Here is a 14,798-nt window from a genome sequence, read left to right as displayed (position 1 = left end):
TATATTATTTCACATAATATTTGATACTTACCAAGAAAAAGAAAATAGGAAAATTAATCGAACTGTTTTTCTACAAGTTCAAAAAAGATAATAATAGCGAAATAATTTTCCACACCAATATTTAATTAGAAATATATATGCAAATTAATAATTCTTTTGCTTAAAATTAAGTTATATTGTTTTTATGATAATTCTATAAATTTTTTTAAAAATTTATTTTAATTTTATAAAATTACTATTTTTTATAATTTTTTTTTATAATCTTAATTTTATTAATTAACCATCCACGTGACCAGAACGTGGTTCGAACCTAGTATTGAAAAAGGGAGTTGGAGAGGTTTTCTATTGCTTTTGAAACGCATCTTTCACCCAAAAAAGGCGGATTAAGGCTGGAAATAGAAGGCAAAAAAAAGTTGAAAAGGGAAAGCTGTAGATGCTTATTCTAGTTTCCAGTATTTGACGCCCACCATCTTTTTGTGCTTTCTAACTATATTTCTATAATTTTTATTTATTTATTTATTGTAATGACAAATCTAGAATTTTTTTTAAATGCCATTTTATAAAAATATTTTAAAATTTTAAAAAAATTATTAAGGAAGTAAAAACAATGTTCTTTTTCATAATTTTGGGAAAATTATTTCATAATTAATGTTCTAAAAAAATGATTTTTACTTTAATTTTAATTTATGAATAAAGTTAAAAAATGACATGTTACCTTTGTCAATTCCATTTACAAAATGATTAATTTCATTAAGACTCTCTATGTTTAATATAAATACATTAAACCATCATATGTTTCAATTTCGTCAATAACCACCCTTATAAACTTATTCTGTTTATTAAATTTATTTTTTACAAAGAATTTAAGTTAAAATATTTTAGATAAGAGTGTTTAACAATTCTCTAATAATTAAATTTTATTATTTAAAAAATAAAATTTATATATAAAATATATTTTAGGGATATTAATTGATGAAATTTAAAATATGTGATGACTTAGTGTATTTATATTAAACTTTTCGACATTGTAATAAAATTAACCTTTTACAAAAAGTAAAAAGAAGACAAAAGTGGACCCATATTTTTTTTCTTTATTCATTTATATATGTAATCAAATTTATTTTTTTATAAATGTTATTTTGGATATTATTATCTAAAAATTTACATTAATTGAAAACCGGTCAATTCATGGTAACACGAATTTATTTTTACTAGTGTGATTTTTTGCTTTCATTTTGTCAATGTTCTTGTAGAGGTCTCCACGGGATGGGAGACATTTTATCAAAATTCCATGTGGGACAAATTATTTGGACAAACAAGTAAGAAACATACCTTCTAAAAATGATTCCACCTTTTTAAAACAAAGAGAATAATACTTTTCATCAAACTCTTTATACCCATTTTACAATTTTCATAAAATAATATAAAGAATATTTTGATAAATTTGAGATTATATGTTTATAATTTTACTTTTCAAAATGAAAGATATTTTTGTCTTTTTGATACCAACCATGATCTTGACTTGAACGATCAAGGAATAATTATTGGATATAAACTCAAAAGCAAGTAGACGGTCTTTACTTCTCTCCTAATATTCTTTATTCTAATTTTTTTTTTAAAGTTAAAACATATATTCAAAATAATTTTCTTGTACATTGGCTATTTTGAAATGTCGGAATAAAGAACGTGAATTCAATTTCATTTCCATTTAATAATTAGTTCGAATTACTTTTTAAATAAAAATAGAAAAAAAATCTCTATTATAAAAATTAAATTCCACTCTTCTTAAAATTTTAATTTTTCTTTTTTATATACTCCTATTTCCATTTCTATTTCCACGTAAGCATGTAAATATACTAACATTAACATTTCTAAAGGTTATGTTTGGTTCTCGGAAAATATTAAGGAAAGAAAAAAAAATACAAAGGAAAATGATTTTTTTCATATTTGGTTGTCCTATGAAAAATATAAAAGAAAATAAAATATAATTAAAATTAATTAAAAATTTATGTATTTTAAAATTATTTAATCTTTATATTGATGAGTTAAAATAAATAAAATGAGTTTGAAGTAACAAAAAAAATAATTTATTGACTTTAAATTTATTTTTTATTTTCCTTCACTTTTTCTTTCCTTTTATTTTTCTTTTGTATTTTCTCTCCCTTGCATTTCCTTCAAAATTTATGGGAACCAAACATAGCATAAGTGTTTTGTCATGTGTCGATTTTTGAGCATTACTCTTTTTTTTTTCTTTTTTTTTTGCTTGGCCTTGAATTTTTCATCCTTTTGGGAGTACATGAATGAGAATTTTTTACTTCAATTATAAGCTATGTGGTAGTCATGGAGCACATTGAACATACAAACATCAACCCGCATCTCGCAACTCCTTTACAAAATCCATATATTCTCAATGTACTCAACCAAGATCGTCAACAAATAAGCACATGGACGATGGCCTTTTCTTTAGTCCATTTAACGGAGGGTACCCCCATCAAAGAACAAACAAGAATAAGGTTCAAGACCACAGTACTTTTCAGTACTCCTCATCTTACCCGAATGGAGAAGGTGCCGAAATTCACTTTTCCTTTAGAATGTATACTTTTCATTTGTCTCAGGTAATCTGCACGAAAACTGTACACTAGTGAGAATCGATTCTGTAGCGCCGCTGTTATGCATCAAGAATGTGTCATTTTTAGAGCATAAAAAGGGGTCAGGACTCCACACCCTTGGTAACAAACCCAGCTCTGGGCTTACATCTTTGCTGCTGATCAGGCCATGGCTAGAACTGGTGTAGCCAAAACACAGATGTTATTTCTTAGGTAACTCCACTTTGGGTCGCTGGTTTGCGTTCTTTTGCTAATGGGGTGCTCTAAATTTCTTGTATATATAAGGCATATTTTACACAAAATTCTAAGGCAGTGTCAGTCCATGCAGGGGAGCAAAGCCGGTGTGGCGGGGCTTGAGCAAGGTAGCTGGGGCTGAGGGGGGGCCGGAGAAAGCTAGAGGACTGACGGATGGTGCTGATCATAAGGGCGATGGCTCATCGTCCAGCTGGGTGCCGCACCCTCGGACTGGGATATACTTCCCCAAAGGGCATGACCATATGATGGACGATGTCCCGGATGGTGCAGCTTGCTTTGGCCAGACTTACTGGTTGAGGACTGTGGATGGAGTGGACAAACCGGACCCTGATGTTTGAACTCAATATTGAAGTCCTAGGAAGGGCCTTGTATGTATAATAAACTATGATCATGAGCTTCATGTCATAGGCTTATGAATCTAGTCTATATATATAAAAGAAGATGATGGCTTTTGATATACTAATATTGGTTGTTTACGTAGGATCTTAATATATAATATCAGTTGAAAAAAACACTTCTAAAACTATTTTATGGCAAAGGATGATTGTTTATAGTCTATTTTACAAAGTTTTTAATATAAAAAAAAAACATTTTTAAAGAAAACCACATGTTTTATAAAATTTAGAAATACTTTCAAAAAGTTAAAAAATCACTTGCAGTATTTTCTAAAGAAGCAATGGATCAATGATTCTCCCAAAAACATTTTTAGAGAAATTAAAAGTGTATTTGATAGTGATTTAAAATTTTTATTTTTTAAGTATTAAAAAAAAGCTAAAAACACTTTCTATAATCGTTATCAAATGCACACTAAAACACTTTCACTAAAAATATTTTCAATAAAATTACTATCAAACACATTCTTATTATTTTATTTAGTGTTATGAAAGTCGGGAGTTGGATATTACAAGACATTTTATAGAGAACAATTAACTATTCTAATTTTATGTGGTTCAAATGAGGGTTTGTTGTCCAAAAAAGACGATTTTTTGTCCTTACTTGCATGACAATCCTTTAGAATATCATAGTGATAACTCTTTTCTCTTTAATTTTCCTCACTTCTGATATTATCACGGTCATCATCTCTTACTTACAAGGGAATCAAGGTCATCGGTCATCATCTCTATTTTCTTGTTAGAGTTTAAACAATGTTCTGAATAACTTGATTGTCAATGATTTATCATAGTCTTCACACGGATGTGCATTATTGTGAGTCAATGGGAGTCTAAAGATGTCATCCCTTTTTAGTGATAGAAGAATGTAGGGAGAATCATGCTTTACTTAAAAATTGACCCAAGATCCTTATATCCCTTATATTTAAGCCCAAGACCTAATGGATGAATGAAAACTGAATTAAAGAACATTACCTTTTAAATTTTCCTGAAATGCCCTTCGCTGTCAAAAAAAAAAAAAAACAGTTTCCGCTTCTCTCTCATACCAATGGTTAAAAGCGATTATTACTACATTTTTTAAGTAAATATTTTTTTTATAAATATTTTTTAAAAACCTTAAAAAAATATTATTATTATTTTTTATCTAATATATATGTGTATATATAAAAGCCATTTTTTATATAAATATCTTTAAGGTTATAGACAATTATTTGAATATTTTCTCTATTTTATGGACAATACATAGACATTGTCTTAATATATTATTTTGTAATATGACCATCTTTTAACTAATGGTGATAATTAATTTTTAATTTAATAATGTATTATAGTTTAATAATTTGAAAAATATTAAAATACTGTGGACCCCATATTTCTGCTCATGGACTTCCATTTGATGACGAACTTGCTTTTTATTTTGAAAAATGATTTATTTTTTAGAAGATGACTTGGAGTCGCCACTTATTCTTGTTTTATTTTTAAAGGGTAAACAAAATAAGAAAGAAAACTCTAAGTGTGACTTCTTATTTAGAAAATATGGTCTGCGAAAAAACGAATCTGGGCTCAGGGGTCAAGTTACTTATTGGGAATGTACGGTAAAGACCGTAGCACCCCTCTAAGTCCCTAAAACGGGTCTCTACTAAATAGGATGAAACATACATGACAATTAATTAGTAGATCAAGAGATATCAAAATGAATATCAATCTAGGAAGAATCGAATGAATAAAAGAGGCAAAGAGTGTACTTGAGTAATGAGCTAATTGCTTCAAGGAAAGCGAATGTTAGCAAACGAACACGAAATAATCGCATGTATTACAAAGTAAATCAAGCAAGCATGACAATCAATCAGTCAATTAGAAAATCTCATATGTGGGGCTCCCACCAAAGCTTGATTTATTTTAGCATTAATCCATTTCATAAATTCCATCATTTGGAATTACAAAATTAAATTCATGCTTATTTTAAAACACTTTAAAAATCAAGCAAGATGTGAAAATCATTTTAAAATCAAATAAAATTTGTGAAAGTGTTTACCTGAAAGGAAAGGTAGCAAGTTTATTTAAAACGAGATTTTTAGTGACTTAAAACCCTAATGAATGATGTAAAGTAGTAGAATAAAAAAAAAAAATTTTGAAAATTGGAGTGAAATTAAAATTATTTGAAAAACTGAAAATTTAAAATTGAAGTCTTGAAAATTATTTGAAAATTGGAGTTTTGAAAATTAAATTTAAGAATTGAAATTTTGAAAATTAAATTTGAAAAAAATTGGAATTTCGAAAATTATTTGAGAATTAGAGTTTTGAAAATTAAATTTAAGAATTGGAGTTTTGGAAAATTATGTTAAGATCAAAATTTTGAAAATTAAATTTTTGGCATTAAAAGTTGAAGAAAAATAAGAAAATAATAAAACAAAAGACATATGCCTTAACATCATTGGCCAAACGTGTACAGGAATATCCTTAAGGAATAAACAAATATATATATAAAACACCACAAACCCATTTTCCATACCCATTACCACCATAACCAGTATACCCAGTAGCAGTAGCTCCACCATAACCATTAAGAGTCCCATAACCAGTGCAGCCATACATGGGGGCACCAAACCCATATCCATAAAAAGAATCCGAGTCCAATCTCACATCATGTAAAGACATATCCTTAAGGAAATTTGAATTTAACCCATCACAATTCTTCATTTTTTCCAATAAAAAAAACACACACACAAAACCTCCCCAAATTTCAACAAAAATGAGAGAAATAGAGATTGTAAGTTCAAATTCTGATAAGAAGATTCAATAATTGACCAACACTTGATTTAAAATCATCCAAAAGAGAATTGACCCATTTGAATACATCAAAATCCCATTTCACAATGTTGACATGAACCTTCTCCTCACCCATTATGAATTTTTAGCAGAGAAGATTGGCATCTAGAAGCAGATATAAGAAGAGAAAATTTCTCACCTCGAAGACTCCTCTCTCTTTTGCCCAACTGAAAAATACGCTCCCCCTCTGTTCCTCTGGATCTCTCCAAGACTGCTCACCCCCTCTGCCCAGCTGATTTTCTTTCCTCCTCAGAATACCTCCCTAAAAAAATGGCTTCTTCTCCAAGATACCGCCCCTCTTTGTTTGTAACTAAAAAAATGTGTCCCTCTTCTTTGCTGCAGCCACCAAAAACATTCCCCCTCTCTGTCCAATAAATCCCCAAAACTTTTTCCCCAAGCGAGCAAAAAACATCCTCCTCCCTAACGGCCAGAATACGCTCCCCTCTAACAGCTAGAATATTCCTATCCACGTGCTGCTCTCTGATTCCTCCATAAAATCTCACTACCAGCCTACTCCCTCATGCATGTTGAAGAATTTGAAGAAAAATATGAAGAATTTGAAGACAAACTATGGAGGAACACCTCAATTCATTCTGTGATCTCACCATTTACAATGAATGAAAGCATAAATAAATAGCCTACAGATATGAGACAATTCCGGAATGGAATTTCCCTTACATGGAAAGTGAATAAACTCTTACATGGGAAGTGAATAAACTACTCTTACATGGAAAGTGAATAAACTACCTTGCTAGAATTACTCCTAAATCAATTATAATAAAGGCTGTACATTACACTAATTAGGGAAGTAAACAGAGGATGTTGGCTTGATTTCCAACACTCCCCCTCAAGCCGCGTTGTAGATGTTGATCATTCCAAGTTTTTCTGTCAGATCTTCGAAGTTAACTCGAGCAAGAGCTTTTGTGAGAATGTCAGTCGTTTGACAGTTTGTCGGAGTGTAGCTGACTTTGAAAACTCCTTCTTCAATTTTTTCCTTGATAAAGTGTCGATCTATCTCCACGTGCTTAGTTCGATCATGATGAACCGGATTCTTAGCGATACTGATGGCAGCTTGATTGTCGCAGTATAACACCATGGGATGCTTCAATGGAACCCGTAATTCTTCTAACAGCCTGTTCAACCAGATTCCCTCGCAGATACCTTGTGCCATAGCACGAAATTCTGCCTCAGCATTGCTACGGGCTACCACTGACTGTTTCTTGCTTCGCCATGTAACCAAGTTCCCCCAGACAAATGAACAATAGCCTGAAGTTGATCTCCGATCAGTCACTGAACCTGCCCAATCTGCATCTGAAAAAATCTCAATCTCTTTCTTTGTTGTTCTTTGAAAGAAGAGACTCTTTCCCGGTGTCATCTTGAGGTATCTCAATATTCTGATCACAGCAGTCATGTGTTTTTCGGTTGGATTATTCATGAATTGACTTACCACACTAACGGAGAAGTCGATGTCTGGCCTTGTATGAGAAAGATAGATGAGTTTCCCCACAAGACGTTGATATCTTCCTTTATCAACTGGCGCACTTCCATCACTTTCTTCCAGTTTGACAGTTGTATCCATAGGTGTTTCTACCGGCTTGCATCCTAGCATTCCTGTTTCATTCAATAAGTCCAGAACGTATTTGCGTTGTGAGACTGCTATACCTTTCTTTGACCTAGCAATCTCCATTCCGAGAAAGTACTTGAGGTTTCCAAGATCTTTGATCTCAAATTCCTTTGTCAGTAATTTTTTAAGTAAGTCAATTTTCTCTTCATGATCACCTGTCAAAATTATGTCGTCCACATATACAATGATAATTGCCAGTTTCCCTTCTGGGAAGTGTTTCACAAATAATGTGTGATCGGATTGACATTGAACGAATCTGTACCCTTTCACTACCTTAGTGAACCGTTCAAACTAGGCCCTGGGAGATTGTTTGAGACCATACAAGGATTTTCGGAGTCTGCAAACCTTGTTGAAATTTGATGTCGTCTCAAGTCCAGCAGGAATGTCCATGTAAACTTCTTCCTCTAAGTCACCATTGAGGAAGGCATTCTTCACATCAAGTTGGTGAAGCGACCAATCGAGATTAGCTGCCAAGGATAAAAGTACACGAACAGTATTGAGCTTGGCAACTAGAGCAAAAGTTTCTTGATAGTCAATGCCATAGGATTGGGTGAATCCTTTGGCGACCAACCGAGCCTTATACCTGTCCACATTACCATCTGCCTTGTACTTTACTGTGAAAATCCACTTACACCCAACTGGTTTCTTACCTCTTGGGAGGTCAGTAATTTCCCACGTACCATTCTTTTCCAGCGCCCGAACTTCCTCATCGACTGCCGCCTTCCACTTAGGATACTTGAAAGCTTCCTGAATATTCTGAGGAACTTGTATCTCTGTGATGTTAGAAGTGAATGCACGAAACGTAGGTGATAGCTTATCATAAGAAATAAAATTTCCAATGGGATGCTGAGTGCATGATCTAACTCCTTTCCTCCAAGCTATGGGCATATTAAGAATATCATTTTCTAACTCGGAATCAACAGTACCATCAGGAGCGTTGTTACCTGGAAGTTTGCTTGGATTAGGACCCGGTTCTACCTCATGGGTTTGTTGAGAAAGTGCTCTTTCCTCCGTTTCCTCTTGGATGTACTCCTTATCCCACAAGTCAACAATGGACTTGGGTTGATTAAATGACTCTGGAGGAATGTGATTTTCAGTGGTGATGGGTGACTCACTGAATGACTCAAGATCCCAAAATTGATATTCCTGAGTTGAATTCTCCCCCTGAATATCGTTTTTGAGATAGTAAGGCTGGGTTTCAAAAAAGGTGACATCCATTGAATTGTAGAATTTTCTTGTGACCGGAGAGTAACACTTATACCCTTTTTGATTTGAAGAATACCCAAGAAAGATGCACTTGAGTGACCTAGGATCAAGTTTACTTCTATGTTGTTGATTGATATGAACAAAGACAGAGCACCCGAAAATTTTGGGTGGGACGGTGGAGATGAGATGAGTAGTCGGAAAGGATTTTAGGAGTGTTTGACAAGGTGTTTGGAATTTTAGTATCCTAGACGGCATCCTATTGATGAGGTAGGCTGCCGTAAGGACAGCTTGCCCCCAGAATAATTTTGGAACATTCATGGAGAACATTAGTGATCTAGCCACCTCTAACAAGTGCCTATTTTTCCTTTCAGCGATTCCGTTTTGTTGTGGGGTATCAACACATGAACTTAAGTGAACTATCCCTTCTTGTGCTAGAAATTCTCCTAGAATGGAGTTGAAATAATCCCTAGCATTATCAGACTTTAGAATTTGTATTTTTGACTGGAATTGGGTCTGAATCATATTTTTAAAATTTTTGAAAATTTGACTCGTTTCAGATTTTTCTTTCATGAGGAATACCCAAGTTAATCTAGTGTGATCATCTATGAATGAGACAAACCACCTAGTACCAGTTACATTTTTTATTCTTGACGGACCCCAGATATCGCTATGAATCATTGAGAATGGACTAGACTCTTTATAGGGTTGAATGGGAAAATGAGACCGGGCTTGCTTTGATAATTGACAGATTTCACACTCAAAGGATTTTGGATTTTTATTAAATAATGAAGGAAATAAATGCTTGAGATACATAACATTTGGATGACCTAAGCGATAGTGCCACAACCTAATTGCACTATCGTTATTTTGACATGAAACCGAAAAAGAATTACTACCAACTGTCATTTGAGGTTGTTCTTGTGGATCGTGGCGCTCCTTAAGGATGTAGAGTCCAGAGCATTCCTCAGCATTGCCAATCGTCTTCTCCGAATCCAAATCCTGAAATTCACAGTGAGTGGAGGAAAAATTAGTAATACACCTCTTTTCCTTAGTGAGTTTACTAATTGACAATAGATTACAGTCCAAGTTAGGAACAAGGAGAACAGAGTTGAGAGTAAGATCCCTTGATAGCACAACTGAACCTGTTCCGACAACCTTTGATAGTGAACCATCTGCTATTCGGACTGTTAAATTATTTGGACATGAGCTATATGTATCAAAAATTGTCGCATCTCTCGTCATATGATCAGATGCTCTTGAGTCCACTATCCAAGGTTTTTTACGTTTCTTACCAGCAGTGAAGGCACTCAAAAAATTACCTTTGTGAGCCAAGGTTCCTGAACCAATGACCTGGTTGGAAGATGAGCCAGTTTGTGACTGTACTGACAAAAGAGGAGATAGTAGTTTCTGAAGCATCTCCATTTGCTCCTTATTAAAAGGGCTAGCTTCAGGTTGTGGCGATTGTTCATTGGTAGCCACATGATTGCCTCGTCCTTCTTTCTCAAGTGGTTGACGTGGCTTCCAATCTACTGGCTTTCCATGAATCTTCCAGCAAGTTTCTCTTGAGTGTCCCGACTTTCTGCAATGATCACACCAAGGTCTACCTCCTTTAATTTTTTGACGGTTGTCAAAAGGAGCGAATTGAGTCTTAAGAGCCGAGCTTTCTGCCATATTCAGTTGTTGATGGGATCCCATCATGAGATTTTTCCGACTTTCTTCGTGACAGACTTCAGAGAATGCCTCTTTGAGGCTAGGTAGGGGTTTTACTCCCATGATTCTTCCTCTGATTTCATCAAGATTTTTGTTCAAACCTAACAAAAATTTAAACACACGTTTTCCTTCGACAATCTTTTTATACAAAAAACCATCTGTAACACAATTCCAGTTATGAACCTCAAACGTATCAAGTTGACGCCATAGACGAGTAAGAGTATTGAAATATTCAGTTACCGTAAGGTTTCCTTGACGCAAATCGTGGAGGATGCCTTCAATCTGGATGATTTCAGATGTGTTTTCCTTGTCTGAGAAAGTTTCTTTTGCAGTGTCCCAGATTTCTTTGGCAGTATCAAATGACAGAAAATTTTCACCAATGTCAGCGGTCATAGAGTTGACTAGCCAGGACATGACCATATTATTTTCTGCTATCCACTTTTTGTAGGTTGATGCTGTGGTTTCTGGTGCCGCCGAAGCTCCGGTGATGTAGTCATCTTTCTCCTTTCCCCGTATAAACATTAATATGGACTGAGACCATTGCAAATAATTTTGCCCATTCAGTTTATGGGCTGTGATTGGAAGATGAGAGGTTTCCATCTGATGAGAGGATGAAGACGATGAGATGATAATATCAGAAGTAGAGGATGATGAGTTGGTAGCCATTCCAAAGGCTGGACCGTATTTAGGCATAAATTAGAAGAATAGAATTGAGTAAAAAAAAAAACTGACTAAAGATGAAGACGATGAGACAGGATTAAACCTGCTCTGATACCATGAAGAATTTGAAGAAAAATATGAAGAATTTGAAGACAAACTATGGAGGAACACCTCAATTCATTCTGTGATCTCACCCTTTACAATGAATGAAAACATAAATAAATAGCCTACAGATATGAGACAATTCCGGAATGGAATTTCCCTTACATGGAAAGTGAATAAACTCTTACATGGGAAGTGAATAAACTACTCTTACATGGAAAGTGAATAAACTACCTTGCTAGAATTACTCCTAAATCAATTATAATAAAGGCTGTACATTACACTAATTAGGGAAGTAAACAGAGGATGCTGGCTTGATTTCCAACACATGTGTTGCCAAAAATCCCAAAAGGTGGTAAAGAATGCTCCCTAAAATACCCTTACCTATAGACCAAAACGAGGGTCTACAAATACCCTTTTAAATCTGAAATAGATGTAAACTTAACATGGTTTAAATCATTAAAACATGATGTTATCAAGTCGAGCAAATGTTTCATATTAAGATATGTGCATGTAATTATATCATAATTTTCTCTTCTATTTTATTCCTCATACATGATATCTTTTGTATAAAGCTTTGTAGATAAAAATTGACAAAATCTTTTGTTATGCAACGAGGTATCAAAACACATTAAAATTGAAAAGAGAATATAATGGAACACAAATTTGATGAAAATCACCTTAAAAAGAGATATAATGGAAAACATGAAAATATGGATAAAAACAAGTTTGGATGAAATTTAAGATAAAAAATCAAAGAAAATAAATTAAAAGTAGTAATATAAAAATCATGGGATCTTCAAAACTATAATTACAAAAAATATATATATATTTTAAATTAACTCGATAATTTAAATTAATGATTTTTTTAAAATTACAAATGTTACAAATATAATTTTTTTATCATTTTTAATTCTATTTAAATAGGATTTTTTTTAATCTCTGCTGACATTATGTTTATAAGGGCAAAATAGTAAAATTATATAGTTCATTCGATTTACTTGTAATAAACACTTTAAATATGATTAATTTTAATTTTATTTCTTATGTTCTAATTTTGGTATGAAAAATCTAAATGACATAGTTTGGTAAAAACATTAATAATTTTTCCTAAATAGTTATTATATGTCGTTTATATTGTCTTCAGTCATTTGAAACAATGACACTAATGTGTTATCCATTTATATTAATTTGATTTCATAAAAAATGTAGTACTTAAATATTGTGGTTAATTTTCCTTTATATGAGATGTAAATGTACTAAGAAAAAAATATTATTAAAACTACTCAAACGAAATATGCAATTACAAATTTTGGATGATGAAATTTAAAAATTCAAATAGAAACAATTTTTAGGTGAAGGAATGTGTAGGAGAAAAGTGTCCATTCCTTAGGTGACAAGAAAAAAAATGGTTGAGAATTGATTGAAATCTTGTACAAAGGGTAGTCTTGTACACCTCTTGTACATTTATTATATTTACCTTAAACAATTAGTATATTTACCTTGTACAGTTAGTATAACACTCTTATACAATCGTGCAAATTTTATATACAATCCGTGGGTGAAAAGGAAAATAAAGAAGTGATTCAAAATCGATTAAAATATTTCATAAAAGGTAGCCTTGTACACCCTTATACACTTAGTACATTCCCTTAAACACTTAGTATATTTCTCTTGTACAATTAGTGTAACACCATTGTACAATGACATAATATATCCCTCTTAGATTATGTGTCCACATAGGTATGTTAACCATATTTCTAATGGTTTGACTGAGAAAATGATGGATGAATTAAGATTAAATTTTTTACCCTAAACATTATTACTTGGGAAAGTATTAGAATTTCCATGTGGAAGTTAAATAAAGTGCATGACATAGTATGCAATTCGTGGGTGACAAGGAAAATAAAGAAATGATTCACAATCAATTAAAATCTTTCACAAATGGTAGTCTTGTACACTCTTGTACACTTAGTACATTTCCTTTGTACAATTGATGTAATACAATTGTACAATGACGTAATATATCTCTCTTAAGTAGTGTGTCCACATATGTATGTTAACCGTATTTCTAATGGTTTAGTTGAGAAAAAGATGGATGAATTAAGGTTAAATTTTTTTCCCCAAATATCATTATTGGGGAAAATATCGAAATTTCCATGTGAGAGTTAAATAAAGTGCATGATGTGGGTGACAAGGAAAATAAAGGAGTTATTCAAAATTGATTGAAATTTTTTACACCTCTTGTACACTTAATACATTTTCTTTATACAGTTAATGAATACCCTTATACAGTGACACAAATTTCATACCTCCATAGTGAATGTGTACCTATTTGTGTATTAAACATGATCTAGTAGTTTGATTAATAAAATAATGGAAAACTTAAATTTGATTTTTTTGTGAACAACATATTATATTTTTGTAAAAAAAAATATATACAATTGACCGATTCCTTTATTTAATTGTGAATATATTATATTTTTTATTTTATTATTAAAATAACTAATAGAAAAAAATAAAAAAGAATAATCAATAAATGAAATTTAATTCTTTTTATTATTTTCATATGAAAAAATAGTATTAAACAAGGTCTTCAATTTTCATTTTTAAAAATAGTTTTATAGAAAATAAAAATTATTTTTAAAAATAAAAACTAGAAAAATATTTAGAAACTAAACTCAAACATAATCTATATAATTTTTAACTACTTGTTCAAATTTTCAAGAAAAGAAAATATAGAAAATTTGAAGCTTTAGCTAATAAAGTAAGACCATTTTCTACTATGTGAAGATGTTTTCTCTCCGCAATTCCATTTTGTTCATGAGTATGAGGGCAAGAATTTCTATGAATTATACCATGAGACATTAAAAGATTAGTAAAAGCTCTATATTCTCTCCCATAATCAGTTTGAATAGCCTTTATTTTATAACCAAGTTGCAACTCAACTTGTGTATTAAAATTTGAGAAAGTTTGAAGAGCATCTGACTTATGCTTTAACAAAAAGTTCCAATTGAAACGAGAGAATGCATCTATAAAGCTGATGTAATATCCATAGCCACTAGATGACAACATTGGAGAAGGTCTCCATAAGCTAGAGTGAACCAATTGTAAAGGTTTTGTGTAGGTCGTATTAGACAATCTAAAAGGAAATTTATGAATTTTACCAAGGCAACAAGCTGAACAAAAAGAATGAGAATTTGCATCAGGAAGAGGTATTTTGCAATTTGTGATTACAACTTTTACAACTTTTTTAGAATGGTGGACTAATCTATCATTTCATCTACGGTTTCTTCAAATTTTCACGCACTTTCTCCCTGTTTAACACTGTTTCTGGTCTCTGTGCGTTGAAGAAATGGCAATAGCGGGAGTTCTCCTTCTATTCAACGATGATGCATTGACTTTTGAAAACGTCGG

The 14,798-nt window shown here is 32.2% G+C and overlaps 2 protein-coding genes across 3 annotated transcripts; one reads left to right on the top strand and one right to left on the bottom strand.

The window, feature by feature from the left end:
• The first annotated feature begins 2,424 nt into the window (after positions 1–2,424).
• LOC132252511 (uncharacterized) lies at positions 2,425–3,324 on the top strand. Of its 2 annotated transcripts, none has more exons than XM_010649635.3 (2): positions 2,425–2,819; positions 2,926–3,324. In XM_010649635.3, the coding sequence occupies exons 1-2, from the start codon at positions 2,776–2,778 to the stop codon at positions 3,197–3,199; spliced, it is 318 nt and encodes a 105-aa protein (XP_010647937.1). In that variant the 5' UTR covers positions 2,425–2,775; the 3' UTR covers positions 3,200–3,324. The 2 variants fall into 2 exon arrangements, with proteins under 2 accessions (XP_010647937.1, XP_010647938.1); XM_010649636.3 differs by having other exon boundaries at positions 2,434–2,819; positions 2,935–3,324.
• Positions 3,325–5,281: 1,957 nt separating this feature from the next.
• Positions 5,282–11,285, bottom strand: LOC132253413 (uncharacterized). The gene is made up of 5 exons (XM_059735346.1): positions 10,229–11,285; positions 7,622–7,690; positions 7,125–7,375; positions 5,763–5,911; positions 5,282–5,285 (listed from the first exon to the last, which is right to left on the bottom strand). The coding sequence occupies exons 1-5, from the start codon at positions 11,283–11,285 to the stop codon at positions 5,282–5,284; spliced, it is 1,530 nt and encodes a 509-aa protein (XP_059591329.1).
• Positions 11,286–14,798: the final 3,513 nt, after the last annotated feature.

The sequence above is a fragment of the Vitis vinifera genome, chromosome 3, assembly GCF_030704535.1.
Source record: "Vitis vinifera cultivar Pinot Noir 40024 chromosome 3, ASM3070453v1".
Classification (NCBI taxonomy): domain Eukaryota; kingdom Viridiplantae; phylum Streptophyta; class Magnoliopsida; order Vitales; family Vitaceae; genus Vitis; species Vitis vinifera.
Note: the sequence above shows the minus strand (reverse complement) of the source record. Positions and strands in the feature narration are given on the sequence as shown.

What these genes read in the sequence shown, in the direction of transcription:
- LOC132253413 (XM_059735346.1), bottom strand. Translation starts at nt 11,285, where the DNA reads ATGGCTACCAACTCATCATCCTCTACTTCTGATATTATCATCTCATCG. An exon ending in AGGAACCTTGGCTCACAAAG is followed by an intron (nt 7,691 to 10,228) that starts GTAATTTTTTGA and finishes TGAATGAAACAG; the next exon opens with GAATGCTAGGATGCAAGCCG. An exon ending in ACTGGAAGAAAGTGATGGAA is followed by an intron (nt 7,376 to 7,621) that starts GTGCGCCAGTTG and finishes CAGATTGGGCAG; the next exon opens with GTTCAGTGACTGATCGGAGA.
- LOC132252511 (XM_010649635.3), top strand. Translation starts at nt 2,776, where the DNA reads ATGGCTAGAACTGGTGTAGCCAAAACACAGATGTTATTTCTTAG. An exon ending in ACACAGATGTTATTTCTTAG is followed by an intron (nt 2,820 to 2,925) that starts GTAACTCCACTT and finishes AGGCAGTGTCAG; the next exon opens with TCCATGCAGGGGAGCAAAGC.